This window comes from Globicephala melas, chromosome 16 (assembly GCF_963455315.2).
Source record: "Globicephala melas chromosome 16, mGloMel1.2, whole genome shotgun sequence".
NCBI classification, from domain to species: Eukaryota; Metazoa; Chordata; class Mammalia; order Artiodactyla; family Delphinidae; genus Globicephala; species Globicephala melas.
In genome coordinates, this window is record NC_083329.1 from 50,154,323 (window position 1) to 50,180,131 (window position 25,809).

The window sequence follows — 25,809 nt, forward strand, 5'->3', positions numbered from 1 at the left end:
GCTATGGCAACGGGGGCAAGAGCACCCAGGCCCCTCTTGCACATGGATTATCTAAAGCCCCACTCCAGCAGTTACTGGGATCCAGAGACGAAGACAGACCAGATTTGAGAGTAAAAAGGATAGAATGATTCATTCAGGTCACCATTTTCCCAGAATTGATTTTTTAAAAGTATTTATTAACTTAATGGTTTTTGCTGCTGTTTTACAAGTCAAATGATATCTCTTTTTCTCTAAATTTATGTTTTCTTAAAATCAAAATGAGATAAAGGAATAAAAAATTGGATAAGACAAAGGGAAAAAAGGACAAATCCTATCTACCAGATACTTTAGGATATAGGTATACAATCTTATTGGATCATACAGTTATACGTAAGACCTACAAAGTCAGGTTTTAAACATTTAAATAATTTTGCAAAAGAACCTGTTTAACATCACTTATGATAAATTCTCAGCCTGAAAAGGCTACCACCATAGAGATAAGGAAGTCTGTAAATAACAAATACCAAATTGGATGTAGTCAAGTAGCTCAACTATATACTTCTGAAGGTTCAATATTGTCCCCCCTACCATTCTCAAGAGGTGCATCCTCAGGCAGATCCACATCAAGCATAAGGTCATCATCCTCAAGGTCACATGATTCAAGATTATTCAGAATATCCTGTAAACAAAAGCAGAAAAAATGCTATAACCTAGCTCAGTGTAATCATTATTTTCAAACATCACTATATGAGAATCTTATTTTACTCAATGTTTGTGTGGTTAAGAATAGATTTTAAAGATAAAATTAAAAAAAAAAATAGATTCAACTGGTTTACTTGGTTAAGCTATTTGTAACATCCTTTTCCTAGTCTTCTTCCCCACCAGTAATTTTTATTTGTATTTTTAAAAACTTACACAGTGCTCACTATCTGCAAGATATTGTTCTAAGCACTTCACAGATATTGATTTCTTCAGTCTTCACTATGATTTAGTGACTAGTATAATCTCCATATTATACATGATGAAACTAATGCACAGAAAATCTAAATCCCTGGCCAAAATAGAATGTGAACAACAGGAGGTCAATCTCCCGAGTCCACGCTTTTAACAACTTCCCTAATAACATGAATAATCAAAAATGGTAAACAATCTCACAGGATGTATTCATATTTGGTGTGGGAGGTGGTATTTTATTATCTCTAGGAATCTGACTACTTACATAAATTAATGAAGTGAGTCTTTAATGATGTCATTATTACATTTCCTTTCCTGAGCCAAACACAGATGCTACTACTACTTTCAGCACCACTACTGCTTCCTTGGTTTATCTTAATTTGTTCTTTCTCTACAGTAGGACTGGACTACTCAAATTGGTTATAAGCAGTCCCTCCTGGGTTCTATTTGCAATCTTGTTAGCTATTATCTATCCTTAGAAAAGTACTGTTTTGCTTTAGAAGACTCTTATTCTGAAGTCTAAATAACTAAATAAACAAAAACTAAGTTTAAGGTAATGAACTCAGTTTGACCTATAGCCCACTAGTGAATCCCTCCAGTCCAAAAACTGATCTAATACTGCAAAATCTTGCCTTAGTATATACAAGTAAAAAGATCACAAATTCACAAATCTTTAAATGGGACTGAGAGATTATGACCTTGAAAAACACTCACAGAAGGGGAATATCTACTTTATTACAGATAATATGAATAAAATTAGAAGTGTTTCCTGTATTGGATATTCCACACAAATCTTTTCAATTTTGTGTTGGGCCTTCCTTCCAGGATCCACTGAGAACTAAGAGTAATTGGAATAATTGTTATTATTTAAAATGAACAAAAAAGCTGCATAATTATTTAACCTTGGCATAAGAAAAAGTTATTTCACAGAACCTCTTTCCATTATGAAATATTTGCTGTTCTTAAAACAGTCTTCCTAAAAAAATCAAGCAAAAAAATGAATATGGAAAAAAAAAACTGCCAAAGGCCATAATGGACAATTCACAAAATAAATAGAAAATAAACGGCCAATAAATACAATGTAGGAAAGAATGCTACCACACCAATGTGGATCTATCATGATTTAGAGGAATCTAGTATCCATACAAACCATCTGGAGGCCAATTTGTTAAAATTTAGCTAAAACCTTTTTGAAAAAGGCAAAGTCGTCCCTCCTAATAATTTATCCCTTAGAAACAGACATGCAAAAAATATATGTATAAGTGTGGCTATTGTAGCATTGGACAGAATGGCAAAACAAGTAGAAATGAGCTAAATGTCCAACAACAGAAAAATGGTTAAACAGGAAGTACGATATAGTCATACAACAGAATATGATGTTGTTCTTAAAAAAAGGTAATAAAAATATATTTACAGACATAGAAAGATGTTAATTGGGGAAAAATACGGACTAGTTTGTTTCCAATCTTTTGCTCTTACAAATAATGTTTCAACAAATCCCTATATGTCAACATTAAATTGAAATAAATGAATCTGTATATCAGGTTGATGGTATAACACTCAGAGAGAAACTATTTCAAGTGGGGGAAAAAAATCCTCAAACTATTTTCAGTAATCACATTACAGATGGTAATAATGGTGGTGTTATTCTGAGACTTGTGTATATTGGCATTTGCTGAAAAATGGATTCTCATCTCAGGAAAAAGAAAATAAAGATGTAAAAAACAATGAAATTAAGTAAAAATTCTATGCTATGTTCCTGAGTATAAGTGGGAAGTATCAGTATGAACACAAGATGTTTTTCATCTTAAAATAAAAGATACATTTCTTCCACTGAAAAGGCCTACATGTTAACTGGAAAAAAAAAATCACGTCTCTAAAACAGCATATACAGAATTATCCATTTTATTAAAAAAAATTGTATAATATGCATTGGAAAAAACTTAGAAGAAAACCAAAACACAGGTTAACTATTTTAGGATTCTGAGATTTTTCTTTTTCTTCTTTTTTTTTTTTTTGATTAGAGTACCTGTATTTTCTCATTTTCTGCAGTAAGTATTATAACTTATATAATTTTACTCCTAAAATCATATCTTCAATTAAAAACGTTTGGCTATTTGTATGAATATGTGTGAAACAAGATGATGTTGGGCACCCCAGGCCAAATCTGACAACTAAAGACACAGCAAAGAATCAAAGGCAATAGAACCTCATTTTCTAAGTCCAAAGTAGGGCTTGCTGAGAAGCACCAGTCAGTAAAAGGAGCACTGTCACCACTGCCAAAAAGGTGTTCAACTTTTAATAACTAATTAAACTCTACATATGTTTTGTAGGGTTTTCTGTAGGTTTCATTTTATAACAAAGATTTAAAAACATAGTCTTAGGGAATGGGAATGAGCCTGTTCTAATGAATTCAAAAGTGGTCAAAAAATTGTATCACTTTGAGAAGTTACTAAGGCTCAATGGAAAAGTAAGGGGGACACAGTTAGCAATAGTTACAGAAAGGGAAAACCATCCACATTTATGCTTCAAGTTAACACTCATCAATAAATCATTATATATGGTATTTCAGAAATTTATCTAGACACATGGAAAGATGCTCTGTAAAATGGTGGGTGGGGAAGCAATTATATATGTACAATATGACTTCATCTTTAATGCTGTAAAATACATTTAAATGTCTGAATGGTGATAAACCAAAGAATTGTTATTATTTTCCACTATGTGAGACAACATGCGCTTATGTTCTTTGTATTCCTTTTGATTTTGACTTGCTACACTTTTTTTGATTTTGTAATAAGAACATACTGCTTTTATAATAAGCAAAACTTCACACTTAAAACAGTGAACCTCCCTTAGCAACAGCAGGGAAGTTCAAACCACACAAGTCTAGCCTGCATGTGGGAATCCTCAACCCAGCCCATCCCCTAACCACAATAATAACCAGAGCCACCTGCCTCTCCCCTCTTCACTCGAGCCATTCTGGACTAGTTTGGGTGTCTGTCCTGGTGTTCCCAGAAAGTCTCACTATGTGAATAATAAATGTTTTCACATTCTCTTGCTACATGTGTGGCACCATCTTTCTCGACACTGAACAAATCTGGGGGGAGGGCAGTTGATCCTGCCTCCATGTGGCAACCACAAGACACACCATCAAAAATTCAACACATATGAAAACCAATATATGCAAGGCATAATTCTGGGTACATGATATATTCATGTAAAAAGACAATCCCTATCTTGGGAGTTTGCTAAACTACTCAATGATATTGCTGCCCTGGCATCCATTTTGTGTGACCAAGAAGTCTGCAGGGGCCTGCCCTAGATAACAGTTCCAGAGTCATAAGCAAATGTAAATTCCTAACAGGACTTCTCCAGCAGCCCTTGTGAGCAACAGTTTCCCCTGCCCCCCAGGGACTGCCCCTTGTGAAACCTTAGATAAGACCGCTGCTGAGCTTACCAAAACCCTGCACTTCTTGGTTTGAACTGCCCAATCAAGCCTTAGCCCAAGAACCTAAAAGCACTCCAGCCATGGATCCTAATAATAAAAGCATGTGCCCCAGGTTCCTGCCACTCTGTTTGCCCTTGTATGGCTCCTCGAGGCATGCCACGTTTTCCCATATGGCCCCTGCAGGCATGCCATGTACTTCCTCCAGGACCTGAGAGTAATAAACTTCTCTATTTCTATTTCCCTTGTGGTCTTTTGTTGAATTGGGGCTCACCAAACAACACCTTGGGGCTCTACTTAACAAATGTTAATTTAACAAAGTCACAACAACCCTCCAAATTTACTTGTCTCCCCTCAAACAGAAAATTCCTTCACAGTATGGTATTCCCAGGTGTCATGAGGGTATATCACATGGATATATATCTTGGCAAATCAGAGCCAATCTAAAACAAATTCAATTGCAACAAAAAAAATAAAATACCTAAGAATAAACCTACCTAAAGGGACAAAAGACCTGTATGCAAAAAACTGTAAGATACTGATAAAAGAAATTAAAGATGATACAAATAGATAGAGAGATATACCATGTTCTTGAATTGGAAGAATCAACATTGTGAAAATGACTATACTACCCAAAGCAATCTACAGATTCAGTGCAATCCCTATCACACTACCAATGGCATTTTTCATAGAACTAGAACAAAAAATTTCACAATTTGTATGGAAACACAAAAGACCCCGAATAGCCAAAGCAATCTTGAGAAAGAAAAATGGAGCTGGAGGAATCAGGCTCCCAGTCTTCAGACTATATTACAAAGCTAAAGTAAGCAAGACAGTATGGTACTGGCACAAAAACAGAAATATAGATCAATGGAACAGGACAGAAAGACCAGAGATAAACCCACACACATATGGTCACCTTATTTTTGACAAAGGAGGCAAGAATATACAATGGAGAAAAGACAGCCTCTTCAATAAGTGGTGCTGGGAAAACCGGACAGCTACATGTAAAAGAATGAAATTAGAACACTCCCTAACACCATACACAAAAATAAATTCAAAATGGATTAAAGACCTAAATGTAATGCCAGACACTATAAAACTCTTAGAGGAAAACATTGGCAGAACACTCCATGACATAAATCACAACAAGATCCTTTTTAACCCACCTCCTAGAGAAATGGAAATAAAAACAAAAATAAACAAATGGGACCTAATGAAACTTAAAAGCTTTTGCACAGCAAAGGAAAACATAAACAAGACCAAAAGACAACACTCAGAATGGGAAAAAATATTTGCAAATGAAGCAACTGACAAAGGATTAATCTCCAAAATTTACAAGCAGCTCATGCGGCTCAATACCAAAAAAACAAACAACCCAATCCAAAAATGGGCAGAAGATCTAAATAAACATTTCTCCAAAGAAGATATACAGATTGCCAACAAACACATGAAAGGATGCTCAACATCACTGATCATTAGAGAAATGCAAATCAAAACTACAATGAGGTATCACCTCACACCAGTCAGAATGGCCATCATCAAAAAATCTGCAAACAATAAATGCTAGAGAGGGTGTAGAGAAAAGGGAACCCTCTTGCACTATTGGTGGGAATGTAAATTGATACAGCCACTACGGAGAACAGTATAGAGGTTCCTTAAAAAACTACAAATAGAACTACCATATGACCCAGCAATCCCACTACTGGGCATATACCCTGAGAAAACCATAATTCAAAAAGAGTCATGCACCACAATGTTCACTGCAGCTCTATTTACAATAGTCAGGACAGGGAAGCAAACTAAGTGTCCATCGACAGATGAATGGATAAAGGTGTGGCACATATATACAATAAAATATTACTCAGCCATAAAAAGAAATTAAATTGAGTTATTTGTAGTGAGGTGGATGGACCTAGAGTCTGTCATAGAGAGGGAAGTCAGAGAAAAACAAATACCGTATGCTAACACATATATATGGAATCTAAAAAAAAAAAAAAAAGGTTCTGATGAACCTAGGGACATGACAGGAATAAAGACACAGATGCAGATAATGGACTTGAGGACATGGGGAGGGGGAAGGGTAAGCTGGGACGAAGTGAGAGAGTGGCATGGACATATATACACTATCAAATGTAAAACAGATAGCTAGTGGGAAGCAGCCACATTGCACAGGGAGATAAGCTCCTTGCTTTGTGACCACCTAGAGGGGTGGGATAGGGAGGGTGGGAGGGAGACGCAAGAGGGAGGAGATATGGGGATATATGTATAGGTATAGCTGATTCACTTTGTTATAAAGCAGAAAACCAACACACCATTGTAAAGCAATTATACTCCAATAAAGATGTTCAAAAAATTTAACAATTTAAAAATTTTTTAAATAAAATAAAATAAAATTGTTTTAAATGAAACAAAGTCAAGTCAAGACAACCTAAGAAACAACAAATTCAGCCTCTAGAACGTGGAAGAGGAGACTATATTCTGCATAAACAGTATGGTAAGGGCAAGGAAGCAAAAAGCATAATCTATTCCAAGCGTTGGCAGAAACTTTTTTAAAAGGTGAAAAGTATTTTAGATTTTGCAAGTCTACAGAGAAAATCAAGTATATTATGTAGGTACTTATATAACCATTTAAAGTGTAACCTCTGGAAGTGTAAAAAACATTCTTAGTTTTCAGGCTGTGAAAAAAACAGGTGGTTGGCCAAATTTCGCTTATAGGACATAGTATGCTGATCTGCTCTATTCAAATAACTTCAAGTAGCTCATTAACACTTGTTATGGACTGAATGTTTGTGTGTGCATCCCCCCAAAATTCATATGTTGAAGCTCTAACCCTCAATATGAGGATATTTGGAAATATGGCCTTTGGGAGATAATTAGGTTTAGACAAGGTCATGATGGTGGGGACCCGATCATGGGATTAGTGTCCTTAGAGGAAGCAAGAGACCAGAGCACACAATCTCTCTCCCCACCATGTGAGGATTCTGTTAAAAGGTGAAGAGGGCCTTCACTAGGAACTGAATCTGCCAACACCTTGATCTAGGACTTCTAGACTCCAAAACCGTAAAAAATAAATGTCTCTGTTCAAGCCACACAGCCTACAGTATTTTGTTACAGTAGCTAGAACTAAGACAACACTCAAACAGAGTGTAAGGGGAAGGGACAGAAATATATCTACATCATGAAAAACTATTTCAGCCATGTTAAGGAGTTTGGACTGTATCTCAATGACAGGGATATGACTGTTGAGTTTTAAGAAGTGACAAATTGAGATCTACATTAAAGAAACATTATTCTGGTTACAGTGTAGACAATGGATTTAAATGGGGGGAAAAAAGCAGTTTTGTAGCTACTGCAGAATCCATGTGGCATATGACAGCAGCCTGATATTAATTAGTGTCAGTGACAATGAAAGAATAGCAATTATAAGACACACTGAGGAGTTCGGATCTAAAGAACCAAAGTTAACTAAGAAGTAAAGAAAGAGCCATGAATGACTCCTTGGTTCCTGGATTTAGAAACAGGTGGGTGATTCCCATTCACTGAAATAAAGTACTAAAAAAGGATGACCAGATGTGATAGGAGATTAAAAAATTAATAAATAATATTAGAACCTGACAGTTTTGACATGCCTGCTGCATCTTCAAGAAGACATGTCCACCAGACAATTAAATATACAGGGGAGTGGAGTTGAGGTGTGGGAGTCACTACCACATAGATGACAACTGAAAGTTGTTGAATAATGAGTTTGACAAGAGACACAATGCTGACTGAGAAGACTGGATTCTAATATCTGTCTTAGACAGTTTTTCCCACATTCCCATAGAAGGTCTCTGTTTCTCCAATATCAGATTTTGAGAAGAGTAGTATCAGAGATATTATTAGACCTTTCAGAAAGGATTCAGGCAAAGAGATAAGAAAAAAATTATTATAATTTTTCTTCACTAGTGTAGAAATCTGTCATTTGTACAGTCTAGGAAATGCATTATTATAGGAAGAAAGGAAGCCATATAAGCATGGAGACTGCTTAACATGGCAAAGTGTTTCTCTTCCATGTTTGTGATGGTGGCAGGCTCTTCCTCTCACTGGCAAGCCTGCATTTGTTGGGAGCCAACATCCACATATACCTGGGAGACGATCTAGCACAGCCATTAACTGGGAGTATGACAATGAAAACATAAATCTGTATACTGTCTGGCTTCCAGAGGCTTCCCACAAATCTCACTGGAATTAAAACCCTGACTAAATACATATGAGCAGAAGTGCCACAGAACTTCCTTGGTCTCTGAGAATGCTTTTCCATTCAAAAAGAGTGAACTGTGAGATGGTGGGCCAGTGCTTCCTTAACGAGTTTCTCCTTCAGTAATACACTGAAGAAAGCCTAAATGTTTCTGGCAAATAAAGGACTTCATCACAAGTTTGTATTTATCACCATGCAGTAAAATTAATTTTTTCTTTTGGCATACAGTTTATGAATTTTAAAACACATATAAGTTTGTGTAATCACCAATATAATCAGGACACATAATTTCTTCACCCAAAGAAACTTCCTTGTACTATCCAGTTTTAATTACACCCTCTCCCACCCATCACCCCTAGCAGACAATGATCTGTTCTCCATCACTACAGCTGTTTTTTTTAAGAATGTCATAACTGCAATCATACACTACGTAACCTTTTGGGACTGGCTTATTTCACTCGGCAGAATGCCTTTATGATTAATCTAAATCATTGAATATATCAGTAACTCATTACTTTTCACTAGTGAATAGCATTCCACTAAATGGATGTAACAGTTTGTGCGTCCATTTACTCACTGAAGTAAACTGGTTTTTCCAGTTTTTAGTTATTATAAATAAAGCTACTACGAACATTCATGTACAGGTTTTTGTGTGAATATAGGATTTCATTTCTCTAGAGTAAATACCCAAGTGAGTAGGACTGTTCGGTGATATAGTGAGTTTATGTTTAACTTGATAAGAAACTGCTAAACCATTTCCCAGAATTGCTGTAACAATTTGCATTCCAATTATCATTGAGACCAGCCCTTCCCATATGCCCCTCCCCAGCTTGACTGCAGACTTTAAAGTAGACCTTGTTCCCAGTGTGGGACTCTGCTACCTGGTTCCAAAGGGCACAGTGGCAAACTTATTCATGAAATACTGTGTTTGTCCGCTCTAACCTGTCTGGGGTTACATGAATAACTAACACAAAGTGCTTTTCTTTGTTTTGCCCAACTTGGAATTCACTCAGGCAGAAAAGCTGTGGGCACTGCTCAAAAACTACTGTAAGTCAAACAATCCACAATCACCCTGGGGCAAAAGATTATAGTTGATATAATAGAATACTAAAAGACTGAGAAAAAAGGCTGGGGAGAGAATTTCTTTGGGAAATTAGGTAATTCAAAAGTGCCATGTATGTTGGAAATTTAGAAAGCCACAAAAATGCCCAGGGCAGAATGTATTCTCAGTAAAGACCTAAGAAAGCCCAAAGCTTTCACCTCTGGCTGATCTCTAGGCCCAGAAAAAGTAGCAAGTGAAGGCTAAGGTAGAACTGTAAATGGTCAGGCTAAAGATTGAAGGAGTGGCCCAACACAGAGCCAATATGCAGACAGAGACACTGAATGGGTTTTTTTTTTTAATTTTGACTGTAAGATCTTTTAATTCTCCTTCCTTTTAATTCTTTGTTGTTTCTCTGCCTCCTTCTCTTCTTCTTTCCCTTATTCCCTTCCTCTTCCTCTCTCCCTCTTTTTTGCTTTTCTTTCTTTCTTTCTTTCTTTTTTTTTTTTTTGCTGTACGCAGGCCTCTCACTGTTGTGACCTCTCCCGTTGCGGAGCACAGGTTCTGGACGCGCAAGCTCAGCGGCCACGGCTCACAGGCCCAGCTGCTCCGCGGCATGTGGGATCTTCCCTGACCAGGGCACGAACCTGCATCGGCAGGCGGACTCTCAACCACTGCGCCACCAGGGAAGCCCTCTTTTCTTTCTTTTTATTTGCCATCTGGCACTCAAGGAAATCTCTGCATAAAACACTAAATAAACACAAGCTAAAATAACACACACTTCATAGACCACACATGAAAAGAGAGGCTTTGGAAAAATAGTTTAGAAAATTCACTAAAAAAAAAAAAAGGGGGCACTTCCCTGGTAGTCCAGTGGGTAAGACTCCATGCTCCCAACGCAGGGGGCCTGCATTCAATCCCTGGTTGGAGAACTAAATCCCATATGCATGCTGCAACTAAGAGTTCACATTCCGCAACTAAGAAGCCCACATGCCACAACTAAGAGTCCGCATACCACAACAAAGATCCTGCATGCTGCAACTAAGACCCAGCACAACTAAAAATAAATAAATAAATAAATAATAAATTTTTTTAAAAAAAACAGCTATAGCCTAAAAAAGTAACAAAAACAAACCCTAAGAAAGATGAAGGATATGATTTCCAGTGTTGCTATATTAAAATATTTAAAATGACTAGTTTTCAACAAAACCTTAGGGACCTGCAAAGAAAGTATCATCCAGTCACAGAAAAAAAAACAAAAATTAACAGAAATGATCCCTGAGGAAGCCCAAGCACTGAACTTAATAGACAAAGGCTTTAAATCAACTATCTTAAATATGCTCAAACCTCAGGCAAAGTATATTTAACCAAGTACAGAATATCAGTGAAGATATAAAACATAAAGGAATGAAAAGTAAAAATTCTGGAGGTGAAAGTATAACAATTTAAGAGAAAAACTCCTAAATACATAAAACAAGTATTAACAAACACAAAAGGAGAAATTGACAGTAACACAATAATAGGAGAAGACTTTAAAACCCCAGTTGCATCAACAGACAGATCATCCAGACAGAAAATCAATAAGGAAACACTGGCCTTAAAGAACGTGTTAGACTCATTAAACTTAATAGCTATCTACTGGACATTCCATCCAAAAGAGCAAAATACACATTTTTTTCAAGTGCACATAACACATTCTCCAGGATAGATCACATACTAGGCCACAAAACTAGTCTCAAATTTAAGAAAACTGAAATCACATCAAGCATTTTTCCCACCACAACACTATGACAACTAAAAATCAACTACAAGAAAAAAAACTGAAAAAGACACAAACACGTGGAAGCTAAAGAATATGCTACTAAACAAACACTGGATCACAGAAGAAATCAAAGAAGAAAGAAAGAAAAAAAAAAAACTGGAGACAAATGAAAATGGAAACACAATGCTCCAAAATCTATGGAATGCAGCAAAAGCAGTTCTAGGAAGGAAATTTATAGCAATACAAGAAAACATCCTCAACAAAATACTAGCAAACCAAATTCAACAATACATTACAGGGATCATACATCTTGATCAAGTGGGATTTATCCCAGGGATGCAAAGATGGTTCAATATCTGCAAATCAATCAGTGTGATACAACACATTAACAAATTGAAGAATAAAAACCATATGGTCATCTCAATAGATACAGCAAAAGCTTTTGAGAAAATTCAACATCCATTTATGATAAAAACTCTCCAGAAAGTGGGTATAGAAAGAATATAATAAAGGCCATATAGGATAAGCCTAAAGCTTATATCATACTCAGTAGTGAAAAGTTGATAGCATTTCTTCTAAGATCAGGAACAAGACAAAGATGCCCACTCTTGCCACTTTTATTCAACATAGTATTAGAAGTCCTAGACACAGCAATCAGACAAGAAAAAGAAATAATAAATGGAAAGTAAGAACTAAAACTGTCACTGTTTGGAGATGACATGATACTATATATAGAAAATTCTAAGGACACCACCAAAAAACAGAATAAGTGAATTCACTGAAGTGTCAGGAAATAAAATTAATATACAGAAATCTGCTGCATTTCTATACACTAACAACAAACTATCAGAAAGAGAAATTAAGAAAATCCCATTTACAACTGCATCAAAAAGAATAAAATACATAGGAATAAGACTTTTACTCCGAAAACCGTAAGACAATGATGAAAGAAATTGAAGATGACACAAACGAATGGAAAGATCTATGTCCTCACGGACTGGAAGAATATTGTTAAAAAAAATCATACTACCCAAGGCAATCTACAGATTGAATGCAACTTCTATCAAAATACCAATGGCGTTTTTCATAGAACTAGAAGAAATAATTCTACTAATCTTTTGTGGAAACACAAAAGACCCTGAATCTTCATGACTTTGCATTTGGCAATAAATTCTTTGGTATGACATCAAAAGCAGAAGTAATAAAAGAAAAAATTAAATTGGATTCATCAAAATTAAAAACTTTTGTGCATCAAAGGACATTATCAACAAAGTGAAAAGACAACCTACAGAATGAAAGAAAATATTTGCAAATCATATCTAATAAGACTCTAGTATCCAAGATACATAAAACCACAAAAAATCCAATTTTTTAAGTGGGCAAAGGACTTACATAGACTTTATCTGAAGAAGATATACAAATATCCAACAAGCACATGAAAAGATGCTCAACATTATTATTCATTTGGGAAATGTAAATCAAAACCACAATGGAATATCACTTAATATCCAGTAGGTTGACTATTAAAAAAAAAAAAAGACAGTAAATAAGTGTCATCAAGTATGTAGAAAAACTGGAAGACTTATACATTGCTGTATAAGACTTACACATTTTACATTGGGAATGTAAAATGATTCAGCTGCAATTAAAAACAAAACAAAAACGGTTCAGCAGCTCTTCAAAAAGTTAAACACAGAATTACTACATAATCCAGCAATTTCACTCCAAGGTATATACACCTCAAAAATTTAAAGCAGGTACTCAAACAAACACATGTACATGCATGTTCATAGCAGCACTATCCACAACAGCAAAAAGGTAGAAACTGCCCATATGTCCTATGTCCATTAATGGATGAATGGAATGTACATATGATGGACTATTATTCAGCTTTAAAAAGGAATGGACTCCTGATACATGCTACAAAAATGTGGAAGAACCACAAAAACACTATGCTAAGTAAAAGATCTGGGCACAAAAGGTCACATGTTGTATAATTCCACATATGAAATATCCAAAATAGGTAAATTCATACAGACAGAGAGCAGATTGATGGTTTCCAGAGGCTGAGGAGGGGTGAATGGGGAGTAACTACTTAAGTGAGTACAATCTTTACTTATGGGTGATGAAATGTTTTGGAACTAGACAGAGGTAGTGGTTGCACAGTATTGCAAATATACAAAATGCCACTGAAATGTTCCCTTTAAAATGGTTAATTTTATGTTGAATGAAATTTCACTCAAGAATAAAAAAGAGCTTTTGAAAATTAAAAAATATTGCTCAAATTTCTAAGAAAATTACTTGTACATTTAACCTTTGATCCAATATCACCATTCTATATATCTATCCCCAAAATGCAAAAAGACAAGGCTATTTATTAAAGAACTAGTTGTAATAGCAAAAGCATAATATATATGTTTAGAAGCTGAGGGGTGGTAAATATATTCATATTTGCTTACTTTTTCTAAAAAAAATGAAGTAATAAAAAATTAATTTAAAACTTTTAAACAAATATCTGTATTTTCATACTCCTTCTCCTACCTTAGCCTCTATAATATGCTATTCTTATGTAATATGAATGTTATTTGGGTGTTTGTGTTGTTTCCAATATTCTACTATTGCAAATAATGCTTAAACGAATCCCTAAAAGTCAAAAGTAAAATAATATACACAAACCTGTGTATCAAGTTCATGGAATAACCATTCAGAGAGAAACTATTACAAATAGAAAAAAAGAAAGAAAGAAAAAAAATCCTCAAGCTGTTTTCAATAATTATATTGTTGGTGGTGGAATTATTGGGTTGGCCAAAAAGTTTGTTCGGGTTTTTCCATAACATCTTACAGAAAATTACAATATTATTCTCAGACCTTCATAGGACAATAATCCCATCAACTTTGCATTCCTAACAGTAGCCTCTATTAAAATTTCACCAAACAGTTTTGCTTCACAATACTAGATAGGGCATAATATCCTTTTCCGTAAAACATTCAGCTAAGAAGACCAACTACTTCACATAAAGCCTGTTTAAACTTTCACTTGAACTTTCATCTTAATCCCATCAACCAATGCATTACTATTTTCTCTCAGTCTAAAGTGGCCCCAGTTAAGACATGTTCGTCAACATGTTTTGATACCAAAGTACATGGGGGTCTGTGTCAAGGAGTCCCAGAAAGGTCTCTTCTACACCTGGTGACCATTTTACCCACTCACATACATAAGGCCTTAGGTCCCCAGAGGGGAAGAATTAAGAGCCAAGGGACCCTATCCCTTCTGTCAATCTTCACTTTCACTAATCTACCAGAACACTGTCCCAGGTGATTCCAAGTCAGGTTTCTCAATTTTACCTTTGCCTTTAAGCTTTTAAAATTCCTCCAACCTGGGATAAATACAGTGGTATTGTTCAGGCCCCTTTAAAGTTGTAGAACCAGCATTAGCTCCCATTGGTACACTCAATCTTCAACACTGCTGCATTAACACCTTTGTCTTAACCTCATCAATGTCCAATATATTCACTATATTTCTCATAAACATCGACCCCTGATGGGACGAATCCCTTAGCTCTCCCCTTCTGTTTTCCTCCCTTTTCTTTTTAATGACTTTTTTTTTCATCTTTAACATCGATAAGGGAAACTGAGACAACAAATCTAATAACGTTTCTCAGCTGCTTGGTTTTACAACAGTATTGTTTCATGAGGTGCCCATGTAAAAGGGGCCCTCTTAATCACAAGAGTTACCATGACCTGGTTATAGGGCATATTCAGTAGATAAATAACCTTCATATGAAAAGTATCAAGTCAATCCAGCATGGCTTGCTATGAAGTGCACAGACTCATCTGTGGTGTTCCACTTGGCATTTATAGAAGAAATACAGTCTCTCTTCTCAGATAAACAGACTTTACAGCAAGTTTTATCCAGTCCACCAGGCTACCCACTCCCTCAGGTAACCTACTATGGACAGCCATCTGTGATTGTTCTACAGTGAGCTGTGGGTCCTATGTCAACCCAACATTCTCTTCCACTCTGTAGCATTCAAAACCAAAGATACTACCCCTAAATTAGTCACTCTCGCAATCCATTTTACTAAAAGTTCTTCAGGAAGTTGACACAGATCCACAAAATAAGACTACTCCTTGGCACTATAACCCTTGGTTTCAGTAGTTTCTTGGGTTTTCCTTCTCCCTAACTGGACCACCTTCCTGGTAACCAGAGTTCATAACAGTACTGCCTTTTGTCCTAGAATAATCTCTCTCATTAGGGGTGGCTTTAAAGTTATTGGTGGTAGATCAGACTGACTGAAATCTAAGCTTGGCCCAGCATCAGGATCAGCCCCAGCACTCTATATTACTTTCACTTTAGCTATTATAAGTAACAATAGCCAACACATTATATATTTAGTTTGCTTATTATTCTGCATTTCCTTCTGTAACCAGTGAGCCACCTCATTGGGGATTGTGTCTCCCACCGTTTCTAAATTCTATTCCACAACTTTTGCCTTTAGTAATGGATCATAGCACAGCTGCAGTTTCATATCATGAGTAACTAGATAGCCATCCAAGAATCAAAATTTCTTCATCCCCAGTCCTTTCATCCTTTCTCTTCCCACAAGCTACAGTGAGGCAGGGTTATCTAGCATATTCCACTTTTTCTGACACCAACTACAAGGACTTTTGACACTAATGATCCAGAGTTAGGACAAACTTCACAGGTTAAGGGCACAGTCTTCCACAAGACTGACATTAATTCAGACATCACTGGCCAAAAAAGCTCAGGGGTTCCCAGGCCCTGTATGTCCTACTAACTGCCTACAAATGCAGAGGTTCCCGTGACTCCCTCAGGTTATTCACTAGAACAACTCACAGAACTCAGGAAAGCAATATACTTCATGATAAGTTGTATTATAGGCAAAATGGTATAAATCAGGACAAACCAAAAGAAGAGACACACAGGGCAAAGCTTAGGATGGTCACAAACGCAAAGCTTCTGTGTTCTCTCCCCATGGAGTCAGAACAGGTCACCTCCTTGGCACACGGATCAGCAACGTATGCAGAGAGTATGGTTAATTAGGGATGTTCACCTGAGATTCAGTGTCCAGAGTTTTTATTGTAGTTTCATTACAAAAGCATGCATGGTTGAATCATTGGCCACATGACTGAACTCAATGTCCAGCCCACTCCCCCTGCTCCCCAGAGATCAGACTAATAGCAGAGGGCTCAACACCCCAACCCTCTAATCACATGTTTGGTTTTTCTTGCATGGCCTACCCTGACCTTGAGCCGCCCTGTTAGCATAAATTATTAGGGCCCACAGTGAACAAAAACACTTCTATCACTTGGGAAATTCCAAAGATGTAGAGGCTCCCACGCAGAAACTAGGAACAAAAGCCAGCTGAATTCTTCATTATACAACACAAGACTTACTATAAGACATAACAAGACAGTAATCAAGACAGAATGTGACTGGCAAAAGGACATGTAGATCAACAAAAAAGAACAGAGAGCTCAAAAGTAGACCCACACAAATACACTCAACTCATTCTGACAAAAGAGCAACAGCAATTTAATGCAGAAAGGATAGTCTTCTCAACAAATAGTGCTGGAATTCTTAGACAAAAGTTTATGCAAAAAAATTAACTCAAACATAGGTGTTACACAAAAATTAACTCAATATGGATCACAGACCAAAATGTAAAATACAATACTATAAAACTTCTTGAAGTAGAAAAACAAAGTAGAAAAACTACATGACCTTGATCTGTGAAAGAAAAAATTAAGTTGGAATTTATTAAAATGTTTGGTCTGTAAAGGATACTATTTTTTTTAACATGTTTATTGGAGTATAATTGCTTTACAATGGTGTGTTAGTTTCTGCTTTATAACAAAGTGAATCAGCTATACATATACATATATCCCCATATCTCCTCCCTCTTTCGTCTCCCTCCCACCCTCCCTATCCCACCCCTCTAGGTGGACACAAAGCACCAAGCTGCTCTCCCTATGCTATGTGGCTGCTTCCCACCAGCTATCTATTTTACATTTGATAGTGTATATATGTGAAGGACACTTTTAAGAGAATGAAAAGACAAGGCACAGGCTGGGAAACACATGCAAAACACATATCTGATAAAAGACATATCCAAAATATACAAAGAACTCTTAAAACTCAACAGTAAGAAATGAATTTTAAAATGGGCAAAAGATCCAAACTGACACTTAAAGATATACAGATGACAAGCATATGAAAAGATGCTCAACATCATTTGTCATTAGGGAATGCAAATTTAAAACAATAACAGGATACCACTATACACCTATTAGAATGCCTAAAACACAAAGCACTGACAATACCAATTGCTGGTGAGGACACAGAGGACCTAGAACTCTCACTCACTGCCAGTGGAAATGCAAGATGGTACAGCTACTTTGCAAAACAGTTTGGCAGTTTCTTATAAGGCTAAACAGTCTCACCACGTGATTGAGCATTTGCACTCTTTGGTATTTTCCCAAATGAATTGAAAACACCTGTCCACATAAATACCTGCATGTGAATATTTATAGCAGCTTTATTCATAATGGCCAAAAATGAAGCAACCAACATGTCCTTTGATAGCTGAATGGATAAACGAACTGCGGTACAATGCAATATTATTCATCAATAAAAAGAAATGAGGTAGCAAGCCACAGAAAGACCCGGAAGTATCTTAAATTCATATTGCTAAATGAAAGAAACCAATATGAAAAAGCTATGTGCTGTATGATTTCAATTATACGACATTCTTAAAAAGACAAAATTATAGAGATGGTCTATACATTAGTGTTTGCAAGGGGTTCACTGCAGGGAGGGATAAACACATAAAATATAGGGGACATTTTTTGGATGGTGAAACTATTCTTTATACAAGACATTAAGCATTTGTCAAAATTCAATGATCTTTATAGCACAAAGAGTAAATCTTAATGCATGCATTTTTTTTTTTAAGTTTATGAAACAACCTCACTGAAGGAGGTGAAGGGAATAAAGCACTGTCCAAAGTAACTGTGGAAATGAATGGAGTCTGCAAGACTAAAGGTAAAGGAATTCTATATAAACACCTTACTTTAATTGATAAAGGTGTTTCCTATGGGGGTACAAATTAACAGTTCTTAAGTGACTAATCATTTAGGTTAGAACGGCAACTTCAACAACTCCTAAAATTCATAAAAGGTATTTAACTCCTCAGCCTCAGTGTCCTCACTAACCATAACTAGTTTATAACATCTATCTGATTCAACTCACAGAATTCAGTATTTTCTTCATAAATATTACTAACTATGCATCTACTCTATGCCAGGTCCTATGCTAGGTAAAAGGGACCTGGTAGTGAACTAATTACTCTTTTTTTTTTTCTTTAACAAACTACTTTTATTTTTTTAATTCATTTTTATCCAAGTATAGTTGATTTATAATGTTGTGTTAGTTTCTGCTGTACAGCAAAGTGAACCAGTTATACATATACATATATCCACTCTTTTTTAGATTCGTTTCCCATATAGGTTATTACAGAGTACTGAGTAGAGTTCCCTGTGCTGTACAGTAGGTTTTTATTAGTTATTTTACATATAGTAGTGTACATATGTCAATCCCAATCTCCCAATTTACCCCTCCCCTGCCTTTTCTCCCTTGGTAACCATAAGACAAACTACTTTTAAATTCACTAACTTTTTCTCTGAAACACAGGCTTTGACCCAGAAGGAGTTTAGACAGTCCAATAATTCCATTTTTATGAAAAAAGAAAAAATGCTCAGAAAAAAATAGTCATGGTCCCAGTACATAGACAGGAAGTGTGTATAAAGATCTGAAATAGAGATATTGATATAATATTTAAATTATATCTGTCTTATTCTAAAATCTGATTTGTAAACATCACTTGTCTTTCTGATTTGAGATACAAGATTTTTCTTCCTTTCCACTTTATTAATTCCACAGCTTCATCTCTAATTTCTCTCTACTTCACACTTTATACTATTAGTGTGCAGATATTCCTCTCACACATCACGATTTTGTGATCCCTCCAGGTCACTGTACATGCTATTCTTTATGCCTAAAATGCTCACCCTCCCTTTTCCTTGACCAGTTGGTCAACTTTGTATCCATTTTTCAAAACTCAACTCAGATGTCACTTCCTCTTAGTATATCATGCACATGCTAACACAGCATGCATGATATCATTTAAAAATTATACTATTTTGAATTCATAAAGGACAAAGACAGCCTTACACATATTCAGTAATTTCAGCACTTAACAGTGTGCCTGAGACATAGCAGAAGCTCAATAAATAATTACTGAATTGAACTTCATATTAAACAGATTTAATCTACAAGAAACAATATAGAGTGAAGAAAAACATTATGTTTAAAGGGTCACAACAACCATGTGTGATAAATTTAAACTTTGTTTTTAAACCTAAAAGTTACATTAACAGGCCAAAAAAGAAGCTATGCTAGTAATTAAATAGACATGGGAAATTCACTAGTCTAGCTAAAAAAAAGGAAATTAAGAAAAATTTAGTTTTCCCACCTCATTCCGTCCCCTTATCTGTAAAATAGTTAAATGAGTTGGATTACATCCCTTCTATGCATTCAAGTTCTGTATTCTGTATCAGAGCATACTGTAAATATTAATGTCAGTTTGAGATTTTCATTTACCTATATCAGGACGGTCTCAACTTTCTGTAAGCTGTCCCTCCACTATTACACCTATGCTAATGTCACATTTTTAGTTACTTGCAACTTGCCATTATGACACGTGGTACCTTAGAAACTTACTTTGTAAATAGATTATGTCACAATGTGTATGGAAAAATACTGAATAATATTAAGCATTATATTTAGTTTAAGGGTTTCCATTTATTTTGAATTAAATGGCATGTCATCATGGCATCCATTTCAAAAAGTATGTATTGAGTCTTTATTTAGTGCCAGAAACCTAAAAGAATGATGAGAGAGAGAAATATCAACTATATTCAAGACATGTAGTAGGAACTGGAGATTAAAAGCAACTAGACAGACCTATATAAAGTGAGCACAGACCATGGAGAGCCAGTCAAGGAGTTTACATTTGACATTATAAGGAATGGGAAAATCATCAGGAAAATAAGAAGTCAAACTGATAATTTAGGATGATTCTGGCAAAATGAATGAGAGCAACAGTACTAATCATAACGTCTAAACGGGAGGAGGTGACACTTTTCTCCCCTACCGTCAATGAGTAACTGAATTTCATCAGCTGTACCCTCTAAACCCGTTTTCAAAATTGCTGACCCCACTACATCTTCACTCTGCCGTCACTTTAGCCCAAGCCACTACCACCCCTCACTTGAATGACAGCTTCCAGCATACTTTCTCTCTCTCTTCTAACTCTATCTTTTTTTTTTTTTTTAATTTATTTATTTACATTTTTGGCTGTGCGCAGGCTCTCTCTAGTTGTGGCTACTCTTGTTGCGGTGCACGGGCCTCCCATTGCAGTGGTCTCTCCTGTTGTGGGGCACGGGCTCCAGGCGCACAGGCCTCAGCAGTTGTGACCTGCGGACTCCAGAGCATAGGCCCAGCAGCTGTGGTGCACGGGCCCAGGTGCTCCACGGCATGTGGGACCTTCCCGGACCAGGGCTTGAACCCGTGTCCCCTGCATTGGCAGACAGATTCTTAACTACTGCGCCACCAGGGAAGCCCCCTAATTCAATCTTTATACAGAGCGTTTTTAAAATGTGAATCAAATTATGTTCCTTTCCAGCTTAAAATCCTCCAACAACTCCCCTTCAGTTTTTAGGATAAAGATTCAAACCCTTTGTGCTCCATAAAAGCGCTATACTAATAGCCTCCTCTCTCCTGCCACTCCTCCCCTCTGTGTCAGTGCTCAGGCCATACTGGCCTTCTCATATTTCCCCAAACACTCCATGATCCCTTCCTACTTCAAGGCATTTCCATATGCCGTTTACTAAAACACCTGACATTCTTCCAATTACATATACCCTTTTTACCTACTGTATCCCTGGGCCAACTAAGCCTAAACATCATTTCCTGAAACAGCCTTACCTTACACTCACACCAGACCAGGTTTTCCAATAATACACTTTCACACTTTGTAATTCTCCTTTGTAGCACCTTCTCCACATATCGATTGAAGATAATGAGTTAGCTAAATATTTCAACTACATGTGCCTTAATAGAATATAAGCACGAAAACAGATCCTACAGCTGTCTTGATCACTGTATCCTCAGTGCTCTGCACATGATGGTCACTCAAATATGTTAAATGAATTGATGGATACCTTCCACTGGGGGTCAGAGGAAGAACGGCGTAGCAATGACAACAAAGAGAAAATTAAATGCCTAAAAATATTCCATAGACTTTTCATTGGTTTAAAAAGTTAACTCCTGAATCTTTAAAATTATCTGCAGTGTTCTAATGTAGGGGTCAGCAAACGTCTTCTCAAAGCCCAGATAGTAAATATTTAGGTTTGTGTACAATAGTCTCTGTTGTAACTACTTAATAGTGCCACAGTAGCATGAAAGTAGCCACAGACTACATGTAAATTAAACTTTACATATACGTAAATTTACTTACAAAAATGGGTGGGGCTTCCCTGGTGGCACAGTGGTTGAGAGTCCGCCTGCCGATGCTGGGGACACGGGTTCATGCCCCTGTCCGGGAGGATCTCACATGCCACGGAGCGGCTAGGCCCGTGAGCCATGGCCGCTGAGCCTGAGCCTGCGTGTCCGGAGCCTGTGCTCCGCAACGGGAGAGGCCACAACAGTAAGAGGCCCGTGTACCACAAAAAAAAAAAAAAGTGTGGGCAGCCTCAAGGCTGTAGCTTGCTGGTTCCTGTTAATATACCCCAAAGAAACAGGAAACAGAAATTAAAGCCAATAAAACTAAATACGAAAAATAAAAACCAAATTTGATATTCTAGTATTCCTCTGCTACATTTCTAGACCACAGGAAATTCCAAAATTCAGTGCAAAAAAACCTATGGGAGTCCTATACCCACATAAATTACTGCTAAGAATATTATGATATTCGGCATACATTTAAGTCTCAATAAAGTCTAGCAACATCAGCCACGAAGGTAGAAACCCAAATCTAGCCAGCTCTTCCCTTAGTAAAACACAGGAAAAAAATGTGTAATAAAACGTGTTAGCATCATGAGGCATAACTACTTACTGATGTGTCAAAAGCATTCAAGCAAGAATTTGAATCTACATTTCAAAGTAAAAAAGGTTCTATTTAAATGATAAGGTTAAACCTGCCTACTATGTGAACATAAGTCAAGGCTGATAAAATAGAAAAATAAAGCTAGACACTTTCAGGGAAAATCTGGTTCAACCACTTCTTTAGCCTTCCATAAAAATCCTTCCAAAAATAAAAGCACTCCATGTGATGATTTAAAATTATCAATCCCTAAATATATCAGTGTTAGGAAATCAGTCATTGTGACATTGTAATTCAATTCCTCTGCAATGAAAGCTCTTATATTGGTCACAGCACCACAGCAAAGAGGGGTGCGATTCGCTGTACAACAGTGAAAATGTTTTTGCCTCTAATTGTTCACATACACTATGATTCGGACAATATTTACTAACAAAAAAAATGCTGTATTTCATGTTCAAAAAAGTTAAATGTCGACTAAAAGTTTCCTGAGTTTTAAAATGCTCAGTTATCCTGAGTAGATAGAAGGCTGAAAAACAAGAATACCGGACCGAGAGTACAACAGTCAGCAAGCTAGTTCCCAACCTATCAATATCAGTTTATTCAACGCATCTAAACCCATCCAAATCTGAAGCAAGAGTTAGTAACTGGTCGATGGCTACTTCAAAGGATTATTATAAAAATACAAAAGATGATAAATTAAAAATATACTTACTGCAGCAAACAAAGATAACTTCAAATCAGTACCTATGTCAGAGTCCTCAAGACCACCCCCAGGTTAGATGGTTCACAAGAAGGACTCACAGGACTCAGCAGTCATAGATATTCACAGCTAAGATTTGTTCCAGCACAAGGACACGAAACAAAATAAAAAAAGGAAAAGGTTGGGGCTTCCCTGGTGGCGCAGTGGTTGAGAGTCTGCCTGCTGATGCTGGGAACACGGGTTCATGCCCGTGGAAGGGTCCGGGAAGATCCCACGTGCCACGGAGCGGCTGGGACCGTGAGCTATGGCTGCTGAGCCTGCGCGTCCAGAGCCTGTGCTCCACAACAGGAGAGGCCACAACAGTGAGAGGCCCACGTACCGCAAAAAAAAAAAAAAAAAAAAAAAGGAAAAGGCACATGGGACGAAGTTGAAGAAACAATGTATAAGCTTCCAAGAGTCCTCTCCCAGTGGAATCGCAGCGTGTGTTTAATTCCTCAAGCAACAAGTTGTAACAACACATGAAAAGTGTTGTCTATTACAGATGTTCCTAAGAAATTCGGTTGTTTTTATTGAGGGCTGGTGACATGGGCACCCTCTGCCTAGGACATACCAAAACTCCAGAACCCCAGAAGGAAAGCAGGTACACAGCATAAACCACATGCACAGTTGAGGCACAGTGAACCACTCTTTATCACTTAGGGAAAGTTTTGTATCACAGTAAGGGAACTGTTTACCAGCAAAGGGCCAGCTAAGGAATAGGCAATCTCAGGCCTGCTGTGTTAAGTCTTTTTTGCACAGCAAGTATATTATGAAAGAATATTACTGAGGGTAAATTATTATGCCTCATACCAACTTCAGATGGATTAAAGTCTTAAATGTAAAAAAATGAAGACAACAGGAAAATAATAAATGGCTAACATTTGTTGAGCTCTTGCTATTTCCCTGGCATTAAGTATTTTATATGTATGACCTTACTTAAGGTTCACAGCAATTCCAGGGGGTGGTCCGAGATGACACTCAAAATACTCAACAACCATTATCACATAGCTGTTAAAACATTCACGCATGTACTTCCTAATATCAGCCCTGTAGATATATACTGTTATTATCTCCATTTTATTAAAAAAAAAAAAAAGGAACAGAGAATCCAAAGATATACAACTAGTACATGACAGTGACGGGATTTTTAATCTAACCTGTCTCAGAGCCCTGGCTCTTGTCTTTATTACACACACACACACACACACACACACACACACACACACACACACACACACAGTAAAAACCATAAAGAAAAACATCACTAAATTTAATTACATGAAAATTTAAAACTATACATGGTAAAGGCAACAAAAAAAGTCAGAAGCCAATGGCTGAGAGAAGATATTTGTGACACATTTAACAAGAATTAAATTCAGACCACACAAGAAACTTTTTCTTATCAATAAGAAAAAGACAAACAACTCAGTAGAAAAATCAGTAAATAAGTAATACACAGAAAAGGAAACCAACCAGTAAATATATGAAAAAATTATAAAATTAATAGTGATATAGATGCAAATTAAAATGAGTATCATTTCACACTCAACAGACTGGCTAAAATTTTAAAGTTAGATAATAGCAAGTGGGCTAAGATGAGGAGCAAGAGAAATTTTCATTCACTGCTGCAAAGTATAAATTAGTAGAACCATTTTAGGAAGATATTTGGCAGCATCTGGTAAAGCTGAATATCCACAGATCCTCTGATCCAGTGATGCTATCCCTAGGTTTATATCCTAGAGAAATTCTGACGTATAAGATCAAAGAAACATGAGTAAGAATGTTCACTGCTGCACTATCTTGATATTATCTGTGAGGAATAACTTGAATGTCCATTAGCAGAGGAACGGAGAGCAAAAGAATGGTATATTTAAATGATATTATACAGTAGTAAAAATAAATGAAATAGACCTATAATATAAATACACATGTACCGCAAAGACATAAAACTGAGTAAAAAAAAAAATCACAGAACATCATGTATCACTTATATAAGTTGTAAAACAGACATACAAAACAATATCATGTATTATCCACAGATACATAAATGCATTAAAGGTTAAAAAAAAAGATGGCCTATATAACATGGTTTAGAATTCATTGTTTTAAAGTAAGACACATTAGAAGAAACTCATTTTTATATTTGCTACTAGGGTGCTAATGAATGAATTAGCAGGAATCAGTAATCAGGAAAGAAAAAGTGAACATCACTACAAGACCATAAGGATGTTTAAAAAGAAATAAGATAATCCTGAACAACCTTCACCAACAAATGACATCTTAGATGAAATAGACAAGTTCTCAAAACCAACACAAGAAGAAATATATATATAAACCTTAACGGGCCAACATCTATTTTAAAAATTAAATCTGTTCTTAAAATTCTTTTCCCAAAGAAAACTCCAGGTCCAAAAGGTTTCATTGGTGAATTCTTTTAAACATTTAAGGAAGAAGCCACATGA

The 25,809-nt window shown here is 36.4% G+C and overlaps 1 protein-coding gene across 7 annotated transcripts in view; it reads right to left on the bottom strand.

Annotated features, from left to right (window-relative positions):
• Positions 1-25,809, bottom strand: part of CCSER2 (coiled-coil serine rich protein 2) — a 162,786-nt gene that overhangs the window by 93,822 nt on the left and 43,155 nt on the right. For all 7 annotated transcript variants that reach the window (XM_060286121.1, XM_030862786.2, XM_060286119.1 and 4 more), the window contains one exon: positions 568-658. In XM_060286121.1, coding sequence (XP_060142104.1) covers positions 568-658 — 91 coding nt within the window. The remainder of the gene's footprint in view (positions 1-567; positions 659-25,809) is intronic.